Here is a 22,046-nt window from a genome sequence, read left to right as displayed (position 1 = left end):
GAAGGAAGAGACAATTTATCCGAAGTTGGGTATTCTTCTTTAGAGTTTCGATGTGTTTTCTAAGTATACTTGCAGCGGAATGAAAAATCTGTCCGTTATTTGTGTCTATTACCGTTGACATTGAGATTTTGAGGTCAGTTTTCAATTGCCTAGCAGCTGATATGGCATCTGTATATTATGTTATATTTGCCTTGAACTTGTTGAAGTTGTTTGACAACTGAATTTCTATAGAAATCAATAAGTTTAGACCGCATGTTACAAGTAGAATATTTTAAATTAGAGTCAGTCGGAAGAAAAGATTTATATTTATCAAGTAACGGTGTCATGAGGAATGACCATTAAATCGTTGTCAATAGCCAACATAAAATTAGTAAAAGCAGTATCGTGATCTGAGATATCTGCTTCCACGGGTTTGGATTTTTTTGGGTCTTTTTCGTTTTTAGCAAATGATTTGTAATGCAACCAAAATGACAGAGTGCTTGAAGTTTAAAAGATGGACGGAAAAACTATTTCAATTTTAACTTTATCTGACACGGATAAAACATTCTTCATACGCTCATCTGATTCAAACTTGAGTAGTTTTTGATATTTCTAAAATGTTTTGTTGCAACAAAATATACAAGCGCTCCAGTTGAACGACTGCATTCTAGAACGCATACAAATACTCAAAACTGAGGGACAACAGTCCGATAATTGTATGTCGTCATTAAATATCAGATAAGAAGCTTCCTCGCTCTAAAAGGAGGCACAACTATGTTAACTTGTGTAACTTTTGTAGCATGAACGATGATAAACTGCCTGCACGGAGTTCTGCGAATTAACAGCTATCGCATGAAATCACAGGCACTTGTTTTGTCAATATGGGTTTTACTCTCCATACCCGTACGGAAAATCACAAGGGTGATTTTTCGTACGGGTATGGAAATTAAACCCATATTGACAGAAATAAGTGCCTGTGCATGAAACATCTTGATGTTCACCTCATCCAATTTTTTATTCGATGCAGATACAAAAATCGACTTCCCTTTATGGGTAAATTGACTCAAAATTCCAGTCGAGTTTGCTTTTTTTGCATAAAATTGAACGACTTTTGTCTTTTCTTTCGACTTATTGGAGCAAGTTGCAACGGACTTGACATATCACGGAATATTTACTGAAACTATCCGTCAATTATTTTGATTTTACAATAAGACTTTTCTGACAAAGTATATTTAATGTTTTATAACAAAAAACATAGAATATAAACATATACAAACAAAGTATGTGGCATATACGTGCACTTTAATTGAAAATATGTGTATATAATAGCAAAAAAAGATAGTAATTTCATATATCAGTTGAGAGTAAATTGTTGACTAATACACAAAATGTGACGGAAGGCAAGTGATTGAGTTCCGTGTTGAAATTGAAGTTTTTAGTCCATTCTTTTTCCATTGATTTCTTATGGTTTTTTTCATATTTTAGTTCCGAAATTTTTATCACTAATTAGTTTTATGAAATACTGTATGCTTAAAATATTATGGGATAATTTGTTATTACTAATATGAAGAAGAAACTAAAGTTTGTGTCTGAATTTGCAATTAAATTACCTCAATTTTAAACAGTCCAAACTTCGCAAATTTTATAGATTAGAAGAAAATAAAATACTAAATAGAATATTTTGACATATAAAAAATGGCTTCAGGAAAAACTATTTCAATTAAATGTAAGCAAACGTACTCAATGTTTCATTTTGAAAAAGGGGGATTGAAACTCTCCAATATACTACTAGTCATTAAAACGACTTTTTAGAAAAATGTGACCGTACGAAATTCTGACGACAGGGCAAAAACTAAAGAAGAAATATTTGTCTTTAAGTTAAGACCATTTTTAGCCTGTATTATTTGGGGAGATTAAACTCGCGATCTAGACGACTTTTTACACTTCTGTCACCGCACTAGTTGTTTCATTGACACTCATACCACATCCTCTTACATCTAAGACTATGCGTGCTTCTGCAAGTTCTGGATTGAAATATGCTTGTAAAGTTCAAGAAACTTGACATGTATTCCTAGTTCAACAGAAATTATTTCGATACTATCTGTCATTGATAAATGAAGCTTTTTTGCAAGTTCGGATTTCAAATGTTTGGTTTTGAGCGTTCCTGATGAAAGTAAATCCAAAAAAGCGCTTCGAACGCATTGAAAATATTGAACGTGTTGTTTTTAATATTTTACTACTATTTTGTCGTGCTAGGCAATACTATTGTGAATCATGATTCAGTAAAAGTTCATTAGATAAAACTATCTCAATGCATCAATAATTGATGTGTGGGTAATCACAGATCCGATGTAACATTAGAAAGTAACAGGAATATTTATACTTAATATACATGATTTATATTACCATAGAGGAATCACTTATTGAATTAATGCTCATAATATACAGCTGGACCTGGCATACAACTGGACCATCTAAAAACGATATTAAAAATTGATGTGGAATATCCATTTCATTTCTGTACATTATTAAAAAGGCAATAAAAGTATTTATGACATGATCAACGATGAATTTGAAAAGTAATGTCCATTCATAAAACTACTGATTACACGAAATATTTCTGTAATTTTTTTTTTTTAAATCATTTCTTTTTCGGTGCTTGTGAAATCATAAGAAGTACATCTGTTAGAACAAATTAAACAGATATATACTAACGTTCACCGAATATCAACTGCATACACGTACATAAGTAACTGTTAGTTTCTGATTTTTATGCCCCACCTACGATAGTAGAGGGGCATTATGTTTTCTGGTCTGTTGGTTCGTTCGTCCCGCTTCAGGTTAAAGTTTTTGGTCAAGGTAGTTTTTGATGAAGTTGAAGTCCAATCCACTTGAAACTTAGTATACATGTTCCCTATGATATGATCTTCTAATTTTAATGCCAAAGGAGGTTTTCCACAATTTCACAGTCCACTAAATATAGAAAATGATAGTGCGAGTGGAGCATCCGTGTACTTGGGACACATTCTTGTTTTACCTGACTCCTCGGTGTTATTCAATTTAAAAAATACCAGTTCAGTAATAATTCTTACCTTCATTAAAACTTGGAGATATTGTAGGATCATATCCAGTGTCCTTAAACAGTTCTTTTAAAACGTTCTCTCTGCAAAACAGAAAGTTAATAACATAAACGGTACCAATTTTTCTGCACCAGATGCTCATTTCGACAATACATGTCTCTTCAGTGATGCTCGTGGCCAAAATATGTAAAATCCACAGTTTATATAAAAGATGAAGAGCAATAATCTAAAAGTTCCAAAAAGTATAGCCAAAAATGACTATCATCAGCTCAAATATGTAAAAAAACAAAAAAAAAGCACCATAATTTAGCATAATGTTTCTAAATTATATTCTGTATTTTGTTTCAAAGCATGATTTAAAAAAAATAATGCTGAGCTGACGCAATTTGAAAACAGCTTACCTTTATAAGTAAAAAATACTAGTTAGTTATGTGTACATGTATGTACAAGTTTCTGCCTTTTTTGTGTGTGAAAGTACACTTAATTATTACATGTACGTGTAATGGGTTCAAGGCTTCAATATTTGTATTTGTTATGATTCTTGAAAAATATTTTATATTGTATGTATACATGTAGCAACGTCCTTTTAGTACACTTGTCAGTGAGAGTATATTGGTAATTAAGGCTAAATTGTATACATTTCGATTTCATTCATGTAAAATCGTAGAAAATACAGAAACTTGTGAATGTCTTTTACATATTATCTTCAAATTACAGACAAAGTTCGCGTTTTCTGAATCCCACTGAGTTTCTTTTAACAGTGTTTTCGTGTGAAATACACCTGCAACTGTTATCAAAGTTAAAAGACCTGCAACTGTTACTGATGAAAATGGCAAACAGTAATCCCCTCTGTGTTGTCTTATATGAAATCGTACTGTTATTATTTTGTTATTTGGTTGTAAAATTTCTCGGTCTATGTTGACCTATTATTGAAGTCTTTTGGTAATTTATGTCCAGTCACTGTCTCTTTTACTGATATCACATATCTCCGTTTCTTTATAGAGTAACATTTTCTGACCAGATAATTTCATGTGTTAGTTGAAATAATTATAACTTACCTTGCTTTGCTATATTCTGCTTTGCTAGTGTTTTCGATGTCTTTATTTGATGATGCTAATGTTATAAAAGTTAAAAGAATAAGCTTTACTATTTTTCCCGAAGCTATCATCTTTTATGACTGTCATTTCCTAAAAATAAAATATTAAACAAATAAATTTTTGAAACATCCGTTGATCAAAAAGAAAAAAAAAAGAAAATTTAATAGCCTGTGCTCGTATATAAGAGTTCGTTAGCCAATCAATATAGATTAATTTAATTATCAATAATTGATACTATTACACAATATTACTTTTTTCCGTTATTTGTTTTATAATTAATCGCGTGAGATCACATTGAAAAAAAAACCAGACCAATATTTGACTCGAGAATTAAGCATGCATTTTTTTTTTATTTTCTCCCCGAGAATAAGAATAGTATTATTATTGCGTTGATGTTTTGTGGTATTTTGTGTCCCAACAATTGTAAAGCGCTATGGCACAATCTAGGGGGAGGCTCACGGTAGGAGGCCGGTCACAGCAACGAGAAAGAAAACCAAACTAGAATATCAAGAAACTCGATATTAGTTTAATAAAGAAAACATTAAAATAAATACAATATTATAATTTCAAAGTACACATTTTGAAGTCAAAGTAAGTTAAAAACAATGATAAAATAGTAAAAACAATTCAGGTTACATATTAAATAATAACAATAATAATTACTGTTAAATTAAGCCTCTGAATTAAAATATTAGTTACTTATAAACTTTATTTATTTTTTTCAAATTAAAATTAAAAGAAAAATAATTTTAAATCTAAATAATTTTCAAAACCAGGAGACTCACCTAGAATATCAAGAAACTCGCTATTACTATCATAGCGGCTTGATAAGTATATATACTAAGTTTTGCATAACCTAGTAACCCTTAACTGACTGTAGCAAACAAAAGATTTGCTGACGAAGGCTGACCGTTGTATATATATATATATATATATATATATATATATATTATTATGTCCGAACTTTTAAGATGTTTATAAAACTTTACTAGACAAATAACCGTAGGTCAGTTTGGCTTATTTGACATATTTGAAATGTCCTACGCTTGAAAAATGTATAGAACATTTAAACAATAATTTTATGTAAAATAGTTTACGAAGTAGAACTTACATACATTAACTAATAAACTATATGAAATAAAATAAACTGCATTTTCTATTACAATATTATGACTACTTTGCACTGACTGTAGCGTAAATATTGTACATGTCGACCAACTAATTTTAAATTACCTTTACGTGATCGATCTTTCCATATTTTTATTACCTGATTTAGCGAAACGGACTTAATCTTTTCATAGTTACGCTTGTTTACATTAAACTTTGTTTGAATGCTGTTTCATTAATATACACTTTTTTATATGTGTTAATGGTCTTTTTTAGTTTTGTATGTTTGTTTTTGATTTAAGTTCATTTATAGATATGTTTCGGATTTTAGTGGGACCAGCTGAAGCACGCATCTGCGTGCTTGACTTCCCACTGTATTGCTTTGAAGAATTTCCTATTTCCATTCTCAATTTTATTTCATTTTTAAATTTAACTTTGAGATTAAACGTTTAGTTTCTGTTATCATTCCAATCCATAATCGTTCAATTCTTACTTTTGAATGAAATCGACATGACTTGAACGCGGACCGCAATGAGGACCACCAATTGTACTGAGATATAAACTCATGTTTAAACTTAACATTTAGCTCGCAACAGAAGCAGGATACCAGTATACGTTTATCGTTTCATGTTATTTGTACACTAGTAACTGTATAAGAGAAAGGTCGACATACATGTACCCTGTCAGTTCAACAATCAATGGGTATACAATTATTTAGGGGATATAGTATATATATTGACCCTCAATAGTCAATAAACAACAAAGTAACAGTAAACAAAAAGATGTGTACTATCCTTGACTGTAACGTTGTTGTTATTTTCAGGAATACCAATAATCGATTGATAATTAACTTTTGTGCTGCATGTCATGATCCTATAAAACGATTAACTTGACATGAGGCAATCTGAAATAGGCTATAAAGTTATTGCTAAGAATATCATTTCCCTATTATATTACATTTACGTTAGGCGTTTTATAATTAACAGTAATAGACTATGTTAACCTATTTACGTACAACATAAATATCAAGCTCAAAAGAAAAGCCTCTAGTGCAGAAGATGGGATTATGGTAACATATGCTACATTGTACGTAAAGAAAATTGATTTATCAGTTTATATTCTACGTTTGTGTATACATTTTCAAATATTTAATACTTTCTTTTGCACCTCCAGGAATACAGTACATTTACATCGTTTTTTTAGCTCACCTGGCCTAAAAGGCCAAGTGAGCTTTTCTCATCACTTGGCGTCCGGCGTCCGGCGTCCGTCGTCGTCGTTAACTTTTACATAAATCTTCTCCTCTGAAACTGCTAGGCCAAATTAAACCAAACTTGGCCACAATCATCATTGGGGTATCTAGTTTAAAAAATGTGTCCGGTGACCCGGCCAACCATCCAAGATGGCCGCCATGGCTAAAAATAGAACATAGGGGTAAAATGCAGTTGTTGGCTTATAACTCAAAAACCAAAGCATTTAGAGCAAATCTGACATGGGGTAAAATTGTTTATCAGTTCAAGATCTATCTGCCCAGAAATTTTCAGATGAATCGGATAACCCGTTGTTGGGTTGCTGGCCCTGAATTAGTAATTTTAAGGAAATTTTGCTGTTTTTGGTTATTATCTTGAATATTATTATAGATGGAGATAAACAGTACACAGCAATAATGTTTACCAAAGTAAGATTTACAAATAAGTCAACATGATTGAAATGGTCAGTTGACTCCTTTCGGAGTTATTACCATTTATAGTCAATTTTTAACCATTTTTCGTAAATCTTAGTAATATTTTACAAAAATCTTCTCCTCTGAAACTACTGGGCCAAATTAATCCAAACTTGGCCACAATCATCTTTTGGGTTAGTAGTTTCAAAAATATGTCCGGTGACCCGGCCATTAAACCAAGATGGCCGCCATGGCTAAAAATAGAACATGGGGTAAAATGCATTTTTTGGCTTATAACTCAAAACCCAAAGCATTTAGAGCAAATCTGACATGGGGTAAAATTGTTTATCAGTTCAAGATCTATCTGCCCAGAAATTTTCAGATGAATCGGATAACCCGTTGTTGGGTTGCTGGCCCTGAATTAGTAATTTTAAGGAAATTTTGCTGTTTTTGGTTATTATCTTGAATATTATTATAGATGGAGATAAACAGTACACAGCAATAATGTTTACCAAAGTAAGATTTACAAATAAGTCAACATGATTGAAATGGTCAGTTGACTCCTTTAGGAGTTATTACCATTTATAGTCAATTTTTAACCATTTTTCGTAAATCTTAGTAATATTTTACAAAAATCTTCTCCTCTGAAACTACTGGGCCAAATTAATCCAAACTTGGCCACAATCATCTTTTGGGTTAGTAGTTTCAAAAATATGTCCGGTGACCCGGCCATTAAACCAAGATGGCCGCCATGGCTAAAAATAGAACATGGGGTAAAATGCATTTTTTGGCTTATAACTCAAAACCCAAAGCATTTAGAGCAAATCTGACATGGGGTAAAATTGTTTATCAGTTCAAGATCTATCTGCCCAGAAATTTTCAGATGAATCGGACAACCCGTTGTTGGGTTGCTGGCCCTGAATTAGTAATTTTAAGGAAATTTTGCTGTTTTTGGTTATTATCTTGAATATTATTATAGATAGAGATAAACAGTAAAAAGCAATAATGTTCACCAAAGTAAGATTTACAAATAAGTCAACATTATTGAAATGGTCAGTTGACCCCTTTAGGAGTTATTGCCCTTTATAGTCATTTTTTAACCATTTTTCGTAAATCTTAGTAATCTTTTACAAAAATCTTCTCCTCTGAAACTACTTGGCCAGATTAATCCAAACTTGGCCAAAATCATCTTTTGGGTTAGTAGTTTGAAAAATGTGTCCGGTGACCCGGCCATCCAATCAAAATGGCCGCCATGGCTAAAAATAGAACATGGGGTAAAATGCAGTGTTTGGCTTATAACTCAAAACCCAAAGCATTTAGAGCAATTCTGACATGGGGTAAAATTGTTTATCCGGTCAACATTTATCTGCTGTGAAATTTTTAGATGAATCTGACAACCCGTTGTTGGGTTGCTAACCCTGAATTGTTAGTTTTAAGGAAATTTTGCTGTGTTTGGTCATTATCTTGAATATTATTATTGATAGAGATAAACTGTAAATAACAATAATGTTCAGCAAAGTAAGATTTACAAAATAAGTCAACATGACCGAAATGGTCAATTGACCCCCTTAGGAGGTATTGGTCTTTATAGTCAATGTTAACAATTTTCGATAAATTTGTAAATTTTTACTAACATTTTCCACTGAAACTAATGGGCCAAGTTCATTATAGATAGAGATAATTTTAAGCAGCAAGAATGTTCAGTAAAGTAAGATGTACAAACACATCACCATCACCAAAACACAATTTTGTCATGAATCCATCTGCTTCCTTTAATATTCACATAGACCAAGGTGAGCGACAGAGACTCTTTAGAGCCTCTACTTTTTAATCTTTTGATTGATAATGTTTATTATAACGAATCAGAAGAGCCCCTTTCTGCATGCCTTGTCTTAATTCAAAGTTTATCATATGCAATGGTTTGGACGAAACATTGCTACAACGCAGCTCGAAACTCATTTAGCATATCTGTATAACGTTTGATTCATCATGCTCTTAACTAATTACACATATTGATTGTCGATGGTTCAAATGCTATCTATGTGATTTCTAGTTTGTTTGTCGAGGTACAATCTAACAGCTGTAACAAAAAAGTAAAAAATATGACACTTGCTGTTGTCAATGTTCGGACATGTTGAAATCTAACAAACAAAAAAAGAAAAAAAATAATAAAAAAAGAAAAAAAGAAACATTCGCCTAAAGACCTATTAAAAAATTATAAGACAGATGCAACGCAATTGATACTTTCATTTTGATAGTGTCGTCATTCATTAAATACTTGTAAAAAAATACTTGGCACACTTGATCAATAAGTTATTTTTTTTTATAATAAGATTGAGATCAACAGCGTAAAACCTGATTATGAATGGAAACCACTCTTCCAAATAATTTAGTGTAATACATTTGTGATCACTTCTAAATTACAATGAAAACCATTAATAACGCATCACTTCCAGTTATTTTTCGAAGTATTAGAATAACATTGGTGATCAAACTACTGTTTTATACTGATACTAATTTAACTAACAGTGATGTAGTAAAATTAATGCATAATCAAACATTTCTTCAGTATTCATTGTTTAAGCTTTCTATACAGATACATGAACATCTATTTTAATTCTAAAATATCTTCAAAAATCTGGTGCAGCATATTTAATATGACATGAAAGCCCAATTTTACTGATAATTAATTTTACAAACTTGGTTTAAATCTAACAGTTAAGATATACAAAGGAAGATGTTGTATGCTTGCCAATGAGACAACTCTTCACAAGAGACCAAAATGACACAGAAATTAACAACTATAGGTCACCGTACAGTCTCAACAATGAGCAAAGTCCATACCTCATAGTCAGCTATGCAAGAGTTTATCTCCGCTTGCTGTTGTAATTCGATTTGCTCCACGTGAGTTGTCACATTTGTGATTATTTGCTTTGTTGTAGTCGTCAGTAAAAGACGTACTTATCATGATGAATGCACTATACATGATTGGGACATGTAAAACACAATGATGATATCATAGATGAAGGATTGTAGCAAGAGTACACAATACTTTAGTAATACTGCCAGAGAATAGTACTAATCACTAACAATCAAATATAAGTGACAAGATTTCTAACCGTAAATGCAGTGAGTGTCTGTTTTTGAGGAATTTCCAATTTACTGTAATTTCCAAGCATTTGTCTTGCATCAACAAGACATGATCACTTACGAATCCCAAGATACCATAACATTCCAAAGCGATGAGAGATATCACAGTAACAGGCATAAATAAAACCGAATAAAATGATATGACTTTCAACGATATTGAATCAAGAATTTGTATTCACAGAAATTATATTATAATTAAGTCTCCCAAACAAAGTTTGGAGACTTATTGTTTTTGCTCAGTTCTTATTATTTTTATTATTCTTCTTCTTCCTCTTCCTCTTCCTCTTCCGCCACTTTAAAAAATGAACTTGTCCGCAGCGTTTCTCCAAAACCGCTTGTCAGATTGACTTAGGATTTCATAAAATGGTAGACTAATATGTCTAGGTGAGCCATCAATCTTTCGTTTGTGCATTGGGTCTATTAAGGAGTATTTTTGGGTGTAAAAAGGAGGGAGGGGTTTACTATAGAACCCTATGGGATTTTATTTTCTAAAATTTTCAAACTAATATAACTTGAAAACTGTAAGTGATAAATACATGCAGTCTTCAGAAATGATTATAGGACAATAAAACAAATCACATGAAATATAGGGGGAGTCCCTGGGAGTTCATCCCCACCCCCTTCAATTCGAGAATATGCTTATATCTTGTAAACGGTCCAGATCCCCACCCCTAAACCATATATATTCTTGAATGGGACGATAAAACAAGTCAAATGAAATTAAAGCGAGGTTTCCGGAGGTCATCCCCACCCCGTTCAATGTGAGAATGTGCTATTATTTTATAAACGGTCCAGATCCCCACCCCTAAACCATATATATTCTTGTAGGGGACAATAAAACAAATGAAATGAAATTAAAGGGAAGTCCCTAGGGGGTCACCCCACCCCACCCCACCCCCTTGTTTGAAAACTTGTAAACGGTCAATATCCCCACCCCTAAACCATATATATTCTTGTATGGGACAATAAAACAAACACATGAAATTAAATGGAAATTCCTGGGGGGTCACCCCCACCCAGTTCAATTTGAGCATGTACTATTATCTTTTATACGGTCCAGATCCCCACCCCTAAACCATATATATTCTTGTAGGGGACAATAAAACAAATGAAATGAAATAAAAGGGAAGTCCGGAGGGAGTCACCCCACCCCCTCTTGTTTGAATACTTGTACACGGTCAACATCCCCACCCTTAAACCATATATATTCTTGTAGTGGACAATAATACACATGAAATGAAATAAGAGGGGAGTCCCTAGGAGGTCACCCCATCCCCTCTTGTTTGAAACTTGTAAATGGTCAACATCCCCACCCCTAAACCATATATATTCTTGTATGGGACAATAAAGCTAATCAAATGAAATTAAAGTTCCTGGGTGTCGCCCCACCCCGTTCAATCTGAGAATGTGCTATTATCTTGTAAACGGTCCAGATCCCCACCCTTAAACCATATATATTCTTGTAGGGGACAATAAAACAAATCAAATGAAATGTAGGTAAATTCCCTGGGGTTACCACCACCCCCTCCCGTTTGAATACTTGTAAATGGTGGAGATCCCTACTCGTAAGCCATATATATTCTTGTATGGGACAAAAAAATCAAATCAAATGAAAATGGGACCATATGAATGGCGAGTTATGGGAGCTTTGTTTGGGAGACTTCGTAACAGCATTCTGTTACAATTACTTCTTGTTTATTTTGGGTTTTATTACTTTATTTTGAACCAACCATCTCAATTCACTGTTTACCAGTTTTAAAGTCTTTTAGAATGACATCTTTACCGGTGGACTGCATGTCTAATAATCACATAGGTAACATTATCATAGCAAGTATTAAAAATGTTATTTCAACTGATCGGGGGGAGCTTATGTTTTAATTTGCATAAGGGCAGTCTATTTGAAGATGTGTGTGATGATTGCCGTTATAGTTTTTACTGATTTCTAATCCCATATCAGTGTCGTCAAAGGAAATTACAAAAGAATGACTGGACACTTCATTATTGAGTTTATCCTAAAACATCTATCTATTATAGATGGACATATTTATTATGAACGAAACGGTTAAATTCCGCCCAGTCAAGTGAATAATAGCAGTGCATTGGTTATGTATGAAGCAAAAAAAGTTGATTAAATTCCCAATTTCGTATCTGAAATACGACATTTTATCGTAGATGAAGTTTCAAATGTGTGTTGCATTTTTAGTGTTTCTGTTGTGTCGTTGTACTCCTATTATATTTGATATGTTTCCCTCAGTTTTAATTTGTAACCCGGATTTGTTTTTTCTCAATCGATTTATGAATTTGGAACAGCGGTATTCTACTGTTGCCGTTATTTATAGATTAGAAACTCGACATCTAAAATTTGAAATTCGTAACCCCAACAACTTTGCAAACCTTTGAAATTAAAAAAAAAATAGAATTGAAGTACAAATTCAATGATCAAATGTAGCCAATCAGATAACAGTTTTTGGTTAGTCACGCACTATGTATACGGATGTTCTTTAACAAAATAGACCAATAAGAAATATTAAAAGAACCAATAGCAAATTAAAGGCGAACAAATTACACTTCCTTAAATTGGTAACATAATTTATTTTAGATTGCAGTTATTTGAACAATGACTTTTAATTTCTAGCAATACATTTAGAGAATTTTTATTGATTTATACTATTTTCATTTTTTTTTTTTCATTTTTCTTAAATCGTTCATTTTCAGTTCCATGGTAATACTACCACATCAAAAATGACTAGATATATTCGGGTAGGAGTGTTTGAGATCCCACAAAACATGTTAAGCCCCGACGCCTGTCAGAATTCAGGAACTTGTAGATTTTGTTAGTAACTGTATTGTGTTTCTTTGAAATTTTGGTTCATTTACATGTTTCACAGTCTATATCGTATACACTATTATTTTAGAGGATAACTAAAGCCCACCTCCATGTGTCGAATTTTCTTGTCGATTTGAAGACCAATCGGTAACCTTGGGTTGTAGTCTGTTCTTTGACGGGTTGTTGTCTCTTTGACAAATTTCTCCTTCTACATATGCATAACTAATTATAAGATCAGTATTTTTTTTCAAGAGATCTGCTGTGAATGATGATCATTTTATGTACATTGTATGTTATATGTCAATGAGACAGTAATCCTTAACATTAACATTGTGTGGCTTTCTTAATGTTGAAACTATCTTGCTTATATATTAATTAGCATGTCAACCACATTAAAAATATATTTCTAGTCGCTACATGTCCAATATATATATATATATAATTTAGGTCTCGAACGTAAACAGCATTTATATACTTTTTTCTTAATCGCAAATCTTAGATGTTCAGTTGAAATTCATGAAACTCAAACTCAAGGATATCAAATTATGTTAAGCTTTTTGACATTTCATACAATGATAGTTAGTGCTGGAATATAACAAGAGTGCACTTGCTGAAACGTCACGCCTGCGTACTGACCATTGATTCAATGCGGAAAGTGTTAAAGGTAATGGTCTTACTACAAGTAGTCTTATAAAGTAAACATTTAAAGATTCACGACGACGAGGTCCAAGTCTGATCAATCCTATCAGTCATACATAGGTACACATAGCATTATTTCTTATTGTAATCATTGTAATTTAAAATCCGACCAAAACACAAACCAAACCATTAACATATGCACTATGACAAAATGGTCAAAGTAAGATGAAAACTGCCAAACAGAAATGTACATACATGTAGTTGACCTACTGCTTAAAGCATCTAATAAACGGACCTTATCCCGTAACTTTAAAATTTTGATCACTGATCCTTGAAATAACGTCGAGGTTAGTTGAACCCTATTTGACGAACATGTAGAGGATAAAAGGAACCCATACAGAGGCGGATCCAGGATTTTGAAAAGGGGGGGGGGCGAAGTTTTAAAGATCGCCGAGCGCGAGGCGAAAATTTTTTGGGAATTTTTTGGGGCTAAAAATATAAAATAAGTGTAATATGCACTTTTAAATGGTTCCTGGCGTAGGGCATGTATAATTTGTAGTTGCTGTAAAGTGTAAGGGTTGGACATTTTCGATGCTGTATTCTCTCTTTTAACTGTCTATCATAAAATGATTGTATGGATCCAAAGCTATGAATTGATATTTGATGTGGGACTTGGAAAATTATCGCCGTTTTGTTATAAGTTAAGTTACCATAACCTCACAGATTTCTTGTTGTAAACAAGATATACGCCGAGTTTTTCAATGAAATTTACAATACGGCCGGCATCAGTTAAAAAAAGACAAACAAGCAATTTCTTATCCAAATGTTTGGTTGATATGTTTCACCCAACAAAATTAAGGAAAGTGAGGGCTTTCAAATCAACCAAAGGCTACGAATGAGTCTAAACTGACAACAAAGGAGTAAGCCCGGTAAGGACCGATTCTGGCCTCAAATTTCAGTTTCATCTGACGAAAGATGTTGACCACTTTTTAAACACTTAAGTGTCTATTTCATTTGATTCAATTAATTTATGTGAAAGATTTTAACTAATTTAGTCATTAAAAACGCTCCGATTCAAGCTCAAATATGAAAAATCTACCAAATATGCCAAAAATGTCACTTTTCAGATGGTTTTTGTCAAAAATGAAAGTGGCCGCATCCGTGTTCATCCTGAACCTTTATATATGTTATGTATTATCATCATATACGACTTACATTACAATATTTTGGATGAACACGAATGCGGCCACTTTCGTTTTACACAGAAACCGTCTAAAATTTAACAAAAATGCTAGAATTGTGAAGATTTCAGTAATTTAGCATGACTTAATTGTGCTAGTACCCGATATATGTGCATTGTATTGTCAAAAACAGCCCATATATATGTAGCAGAAGCATTCTACTATCCAATAAATAACTAAAAGTTAACATTTGAACAATTTTGTAAAACTGCTATATTTTGGGGCCACAAAGGGGTCTTACTGGACCTACTCCTTTATGGATGACTGTCGACAAATGAAGACATAAAGGCCACACCAATCAGGCAGGTTGCAGTCTGGTCTTGAAAAAAGTATTTAATATATCAGTTCGGCGAAACAGACATTCCGGTCAGACATGCGAAACCCTGCCACAAGAAAATATGTCCGTTTTTATTCATCATGTTCATTTTATGCTAAATAATTTTGTTTATTGGAAATTTTTGTTTCTAATAGCAAAAACAGTGGACACGATTATTGTTTTCAATCCAAATACAGCCACAAATTTTGTTTAAGGCAAAAATCAGAGTTATTTTTTTTCTCTCAAATATCCCAGACTGTCATCAAATCAAATGTTTCGTACCTTAGACTTTAAATGTATCTAGAGCTTATACTGACTTGGGATCATTATTCAGCTATGTTATTTTAAAATAGGCTGGGGCGTTTGGGGTTAAACATGTTTTCGTATGTAAATAATATTGCCGTTAAACTTTTTTTCGTGAGAGTGTAATAGTCTATAAAGTCTTATAGTGTTTGGTGGAATAGGGAAATTGAAGTTAATACGTTCTTGCTCAATCCTGCATGTGTCGCTTTAAAGGTGTCATGATTGCCATCCTTAGCCTAAGCAATGTACTACTGTAATTTGAATTTCAAAATGACTAAGCGTCGATATTTTCGACGCACTGGTCAACTCTACCATAGAGAATCACAGGACTTTAACAATCAGTAAATTCTAGCGAAAAATATCTTTATAAGTAAAGAATTGTCACATAAAATTAAATACTACAGTACACGGGAAATTGCAAAGTTCACAAAGTCTAATAATCTGATTAATCATTTTACACAAAAAAAAAAGAAGCCCGAGCAAAAGGGGGGGGGGGGGGCGTACGCCCTCTACGCCCCCTCTGGATCCGCCACTGCCATATACAAAATATAGTATTCCTTTTTTAATAATAAGCAAGAAATTCACACATGTGACAAAAAGGACCGCGGACATAATATGACAGATGGGAAACTTCGTCTAAATCGTCAGTACCAAAGTATTCAACAAATTAAACAAGTTTGAGAAAGCGCGTCATATATTTTTTCAGTTGCCGTCGGTAAACGCAAAATTATCTAATTTTGCACGTGCATGTAGGACATCTGATCACCACCAAATAATTTTTATTGTGTCCAAAAACTCATTTCGTGTTGTCCTACTGTTAATACGATGGCTTTGATAAATCCCAGAAAATATATTCTGCAATCGACATTACTCTTTCATAACATTATGTCATTGAAAGACTTGTGGTCATTCTAAAACTATTAAAGTGCACTTGTTGCGTACTGCAATAATTACATTTATGTTTTTCAGACTAGGAAAATCAATTAAACGTTATATCAGATAGATACGTTAGATCAGACCCTAGAAATGGACTTCTACTGTGAAAAGTATAGGAAGTAAATAGGTTTTAATAGCCAGCATTCTCTTTGAGTATCAGTAATGGACAACGTATGATAGTTGTGTTATGCTTTATGTTAGAATTTAGTGGAAGCACGCGGTATTTGCTTTATAATCAATTCATTATACTCTGATATAGCAGATTAAACTTAAACTTAAATGGCTGATGATAAAATTAACCATATATCGAGTTTTGATACTTGTACTGTAAACTTTAGTATTAAAATTATTTTGAAATAGCTTAAAAGATTTAAGCTGTTGTAAATGAGTATGAGCAAACAGTAAAAGCAGTTACTGTAGTAAAATGCATAAGTTTACAGTGCTTCTGAAACGACGGTCGGCATTAGGTTTATAGAGAAGAGAATACATGGAAAAATGTGCATAATAAAGGGTACAAATAATGAAAAAGGGAGACACATAGGAAACAATATGAAGAAATGTGAATAATGGGTTGGTTAATCATAAAGAATAAAGAATTATAAAGGGAACAGTTGTCAAAACGGTAAAGAATAAAGAGAAGAACACACTCTTATATTGAATCATGAGTATTATATATTGAACTGGATGAATTATAAACCAGTGAGAGTAAAAAAATCTATTTTCCATATTTTCCAACATAAAAGTTATACTAAAAAGTATATATATCTATCTTTTTGATTATTTCTTTTCATACAAACATCCTGCTGTATTCAATGGTTTTTCAGTTATTTGTTTTCCCTTATTGGTTTGTTAAATGAAGCAAAACAATTATGTCAGAACATGCAATTCCTTGATCTAAGAAACGAATGTGTATGATTAAGATAGCATATGAATATGCTTTAAATGTCACAAAACCAATGTGACAAATCAATTAAGATATCTTCCCATACATGCCAGAGCTACAGTACATGTGTACACTCAGTGATGGCATGAATTTAAGGGAGAGAAAAGAGACACGGAAGTGCAATAGTTTCATCATAAGTTTAGTAAGTCGCACATCAACAATGAAAATGGAACAAAGGCAATTGCTTCCGAATTTCGAGCAGTAAAGTTCTGTTCCTGTTCCAGCAATTAAATGTAGACATAAGTACTTGGTATGTTGCTCGTGACATTTACATCACGTGACGAGGCGTATTAAGTAAATTCTGCTCATTTTAGAAGAAAACACGATTTTACGGAAAAAATCGGAACTTCAAGAAATTCTATGGAACTTCACGAAAATTGAAATCATTTGCGTAAACGTTGGCTTCGCCTTTGAAGTTCAAGATAATACCAAAAACTTAAATGTATTTAATGAGGGGTGTAAAGGGAGGATATTTACACGGAAAAACGCGAAATAAAATTGCCATATCACGATGAACGAACAATTAACAATTTCGTGCACGTTGATATTTATTTTACCGATTTCACGACACACATTAAATAACGAACCTTTTTCACGACAGCACGTGAAATAAAAATGGCAAAACACGTTGCACGACAATAACCCTTTACTACCCTCTTTAATGTGTAATTCTTTATTTTCAAATCAATAGAATATATGAAATGAAAAACTAATATTGACATGTTTTAATTATGTTGTTAGTGTCTAATTCCTGCTTGTACCTTTAGTACTATTTATTTCACATGTAAACAAATAAGATACTGTTTAATAGGGACAATTTAGATACGCTATTGAGTACAGTGGTTCGAAGGTAAACATTTCCTTATCAGATGAAATTGATAATATTGTTCACGTTATGAACATGTTGAGTTCCTGATCGTTTCTGTTAAATAATGTATCACTTTGTCTAGATTCGGAGCGAATTGGATCTAACATATGATTCTTCTTGTTTTAACCCTAATCGAGAGATGTCTCCATCTGCAAGGATTGTCAGTTTTCACACCGAAGGTCGTCGGAAGAAAAAAAGGCTACTATGTCAGGGGAATAACTGAAATAAGTGATTTATAATTTTGTCACAAATTGCGATTTTGTAGATTTATCAAAATTTTGAATTAGATTTTATTATTAGTAAGAATTAAAATTAAAAAAAAAAACCAACACTTTTGCTTCTTTCAATTAGCAAGGTTAATGTCTTTGATGGAATCATTTAGCTATAAATCTATATTTGGTCCTCAATGCTCTTCAACTTCGTACTTTATTTGGTCTTTTTAACTGTTTCGGATTCGTGCGTCACTGATGAGTCTTTTGTAGACGAAACGCGCGTCTTGCGCAAATACAAAATTATATCCTGGTTTCTATAATGAGTTTATTTAGCGATAAATTCTATATTTGTTGAAAAAATGCTATGATGAAGGCTTTACATAATGAACTGATACTTTCTTCCCAGTAGTGGCAGTATGTTCAAGGTTTCATTTTGCAGATCATGTAATATAATTTTGCTGTTTCGGGGATGTTGGAATTATTTGGGATAATTGCAACAATCATTATACTAAAAGAAGTGATTTTCAGGAAGGAAATAGAAGTACATTGTACATGTATGATACGTAAAGAAGTAATGTTTATGTCATTATCCCAGATTCAGTATCTGTAAGGTCATCACCTGAAATGACCGGTCATCCTTTCAATACGGATGTTAATAATTATTAGTCCCTGGAGCATTATTATTGTAAATTTAAAGCTATATGTCTACACTAAGTTGTTTATTTAAACCACATCAATAGGTTATCATAAGAAAAAAAGACGAATCTTTTTTTTTTAATTTAACAATATATTGCTTGCTGTTAAAAATTTTCTACACTAGTCCAGCATTCTAGTGAAGGGTGTCTTGTTTTCTACAAGAAATCCAGGGTTTCTCTCTGTTTAACAATAATACATTACAATTTATCTAAACTACATTATAAATATTTCATTTTCAATAGTAAATAGATAAGTATATATGAAATTCTTATTTATCAATATGTATAATCTAGCTTGTTTGGAAAGAAAAAGTTTCCGGAAATAGTTCCCACTTGCCATTATCGATTTACTATTTTTGTATTGATATCTCTTCCTGATTTTGAAATTACCAGTTTTAATAGTGATTTAAATATGATTATTATAAGGTATTGACAGGTATGTGTAAATAAAAATTTCAATATGTTTGTTTAGATTCTGAAATAAATTAGTATGTAAATAATTATTTTCTTTTTTTTTTAACGATAAAAAACTAAGGATAACTACCGTTATCCACCACGCCTATCGCGTGATACATACAATCAATTCTCTAAAAAGACGAATCTTACTTCCACCATTTGTGGACAAAATGTAACTTGAATGAGTGATTTCGAATGGATTTTATAAATTCAGTGTCCCTGACTGTCTACTAAAAATAGCCCCTTAGCCTAGTGTCTGCGCTTAAATGTCCCTTAGTAGTTTGAAATGTTTCGCTAATGTCCTGCGCCCGCCAAAGAGGTATATTATTGTTTATCCTTCAAGTTTTCATTTGTTTTGTTTATTGTTGTTGTTTTGTTTTAAGTATACCATAAAACCACAAACACTTCAATGCACGACATAAGTATAGGTATCGTGTTCCTAAGTTCCAGAACATCACGACCATTTAAGTGTTTGCCTGCATAATTGATCTATATAGAATGATGTAATGATAGTATCTGTATTAGCTGCAATGTTATTATAAGTATCAAGGGATTATTTATAAATGTTAAAAGAGTATTCCGTTTACGCTAAAAGCAGTGAAAATGGATTCTTTAACTGATAGGATCTTTCACGTTATCTTTATTAGAAACAAAGGAATATTAACACAGTATGTTTGAGCAACTGCGCTTTGAAGACTGTTGATTTGTTAAGTTTTAAATATACACTTATCTTTCGTATTAAAAAGAACCTGTCAAACTATTAACACTTGCATATTACAGTAAAGTATTTCGATAATGATTTTATACGATTATAATATTTCCAAAATATGTAAATTTGAAATAGGCAAAAATACATCTGCCGTTATATATATTTATATATAGCGCTGTAGATCATGTGAAGAAATCCCCTGAGAGGTTACAATATCTTTACTGCTTGCTAACATGGCTAACAAGGGAATATGTAGTTGAATCAATAAAAGATTTCTATTTCATTGTAAAGTTATCAAATATTACTGGTACGCCTGCTTTTAAATAGCTGATGTTTTAAAATTTAGTATTACACTCCGGATTTGTAATTTCTTTTAATATACAAAAGTGTTGGAATGATATTCTTAATTCAGCACACCTCGAAAGAATGCTTTGACGTACATAAAGTAATACTGCATGCACATTATGTATGCCATGTATCACACATACATTAAGCCCATATAGTAGAGATGTTGCAAGATAAATAATTTGTTATATATAACAATATTAGCATCCTGTGAAGATATGATAGTAATTATACTGCACAATATGCGCATTTCTTTAATTGATGACTCTTCGTTTATGCTCGAGACAAAATATTGGAAAATCAAAACCTTCTTAAAAACATTGAAGAATTATTCGTTATTGAAATGTATTTATTAAAGTCATTGAGTTGATTTGCATTTTTCCATCTTCATGTGCAGTATACGTAATATTGTTTAAGGTAAAAAAAAATTAAACAACGGTAAGTGTAGAATAGTTGTACTATTAACCCGAAACACAATAAAAGCAGTAAATATCTCGATGGCAATATAGTCAATACACTAGCGTCTATACCAGTGAACACTTAATATATTTAACGAATTCAATTATAAATCGACCAAAGTATAGACAGTATCAGAATGAATTTAAAAAAAATATATAAAAACGAAAGAGCTGCTTACAATATCAACTTAATTTCTTGACAAAACACTAAGGAAACCATTTATGACTTTGGAATGAATTTAGGACTTACTCGTTTTTCGTAAAACGAATTCCCACCTTTTCCCTTGATCAGGGACAAAAGGTAGAAAAATGTAGCATACAGAAATGAAGACATATTCCATATCAACTGCCTAATTATAATCATACGTATATACTATTGGGGAAAACATGAAAAGAAGCTGTAAGATCATAAATGCGATGCGACAGCCAGGTCTGACATATATCGTATTACCTGGGGAAATCTGCTGTACCAGATGTTTTACTAGATGTTCAAATATTGGTTATATTTGTTGACAAACTTTGCAATGCTATTTGGTAGAGAACACATAAACATATACATTGTAGATATACTAGACGAAACTTGTTATGGCTGTATGTCCCATTCGCAATGAAAAAGATTACACCAAGAAATGACATACATATAACCTATATTATTAAGGTGAAGAATTACAGTCTAAGTGTTGTCCCTACAGCTTGTCATGGCTGTATGTCCCATTTGAAATGAAGTAGATGACACCTAGATATGGCATAGATGTAACTTATATTGTGTAGGTGAACAGTCTAAGCGTTTTCCCTACAGCGTGTTATGGTTATATTTGCAATGAAGTCGATATGGCATACATGTAACCTATATTGCTTAGGTGAAGGATAGTCTAAGTGTTATTCCTATGATATTTGTTTGCTATTGTTGCATGTACCTCTGTGTACGTTTACCTTGTAAAATAAAACAAATAAAATCTAATGTTGTAAAAACAGTCGATTTACCAGGTACATACAGGAGTGCTTTAGCAAAATTTATATGTGGT

General features: G+C 32.3%; 1 protein-coding gene across 6 annotated transcripts in view; it reads right to left on the bottom strand.

Moving 5' to 3' along the window:
- LOC139485110 (glycine receptor subunit alpha-2-like) overlaps positions 1-22,046 on the bottom strand; it is a 49,694-nt gene that overhangs the window by 6,545 nt on the left and 21,103 nt on the right. For 5 of the 6 annotated variants that reach the window (XM_071269239.1, XM_071269242.1, XM_071269240.1 and 2 more), the window contains exons 2-4: positions 4,118-4,246; positions 3,072-3,142; positions 2,386-2,453 (exon numbers count right to left, since the gene is read on the bottom strand). In XM_071269239.1, coding sequence (XP_071125340.1) covers positions 2,386-2,453; positions 3,072-3,142; positions 4,118-4,227 — 249 coding nt within the window. In that variant the 5' untranslated portion in view covers positions 4,228-4,246. Of the gene's footprint in view, positions 1-2,385; positions 2,454-3,071; positions 3,143-4,117; positions 4,247-9,767; positions 9,914-22,046 lie in introns of those variants that run through there. The other variant, XM_071269241.1, reaches the window with a different exon arrangement.

Source organism: Mytilus edulis, chromosome 8 (genome assembly GCF_963676685.1).
Source record: "Mytilus edulis chromosome 8, xbMytEdul2.2, whole genome shotgun sequence".
NCBI lineage: Eukaryota > Metazoa > Mollusca > Bivalvia > Mytilida > Mytilidae > Mytilus > Mytilus edulis.
This window is presented reverse-complemented; position numbering and strand designations above follow the sequence as displayed.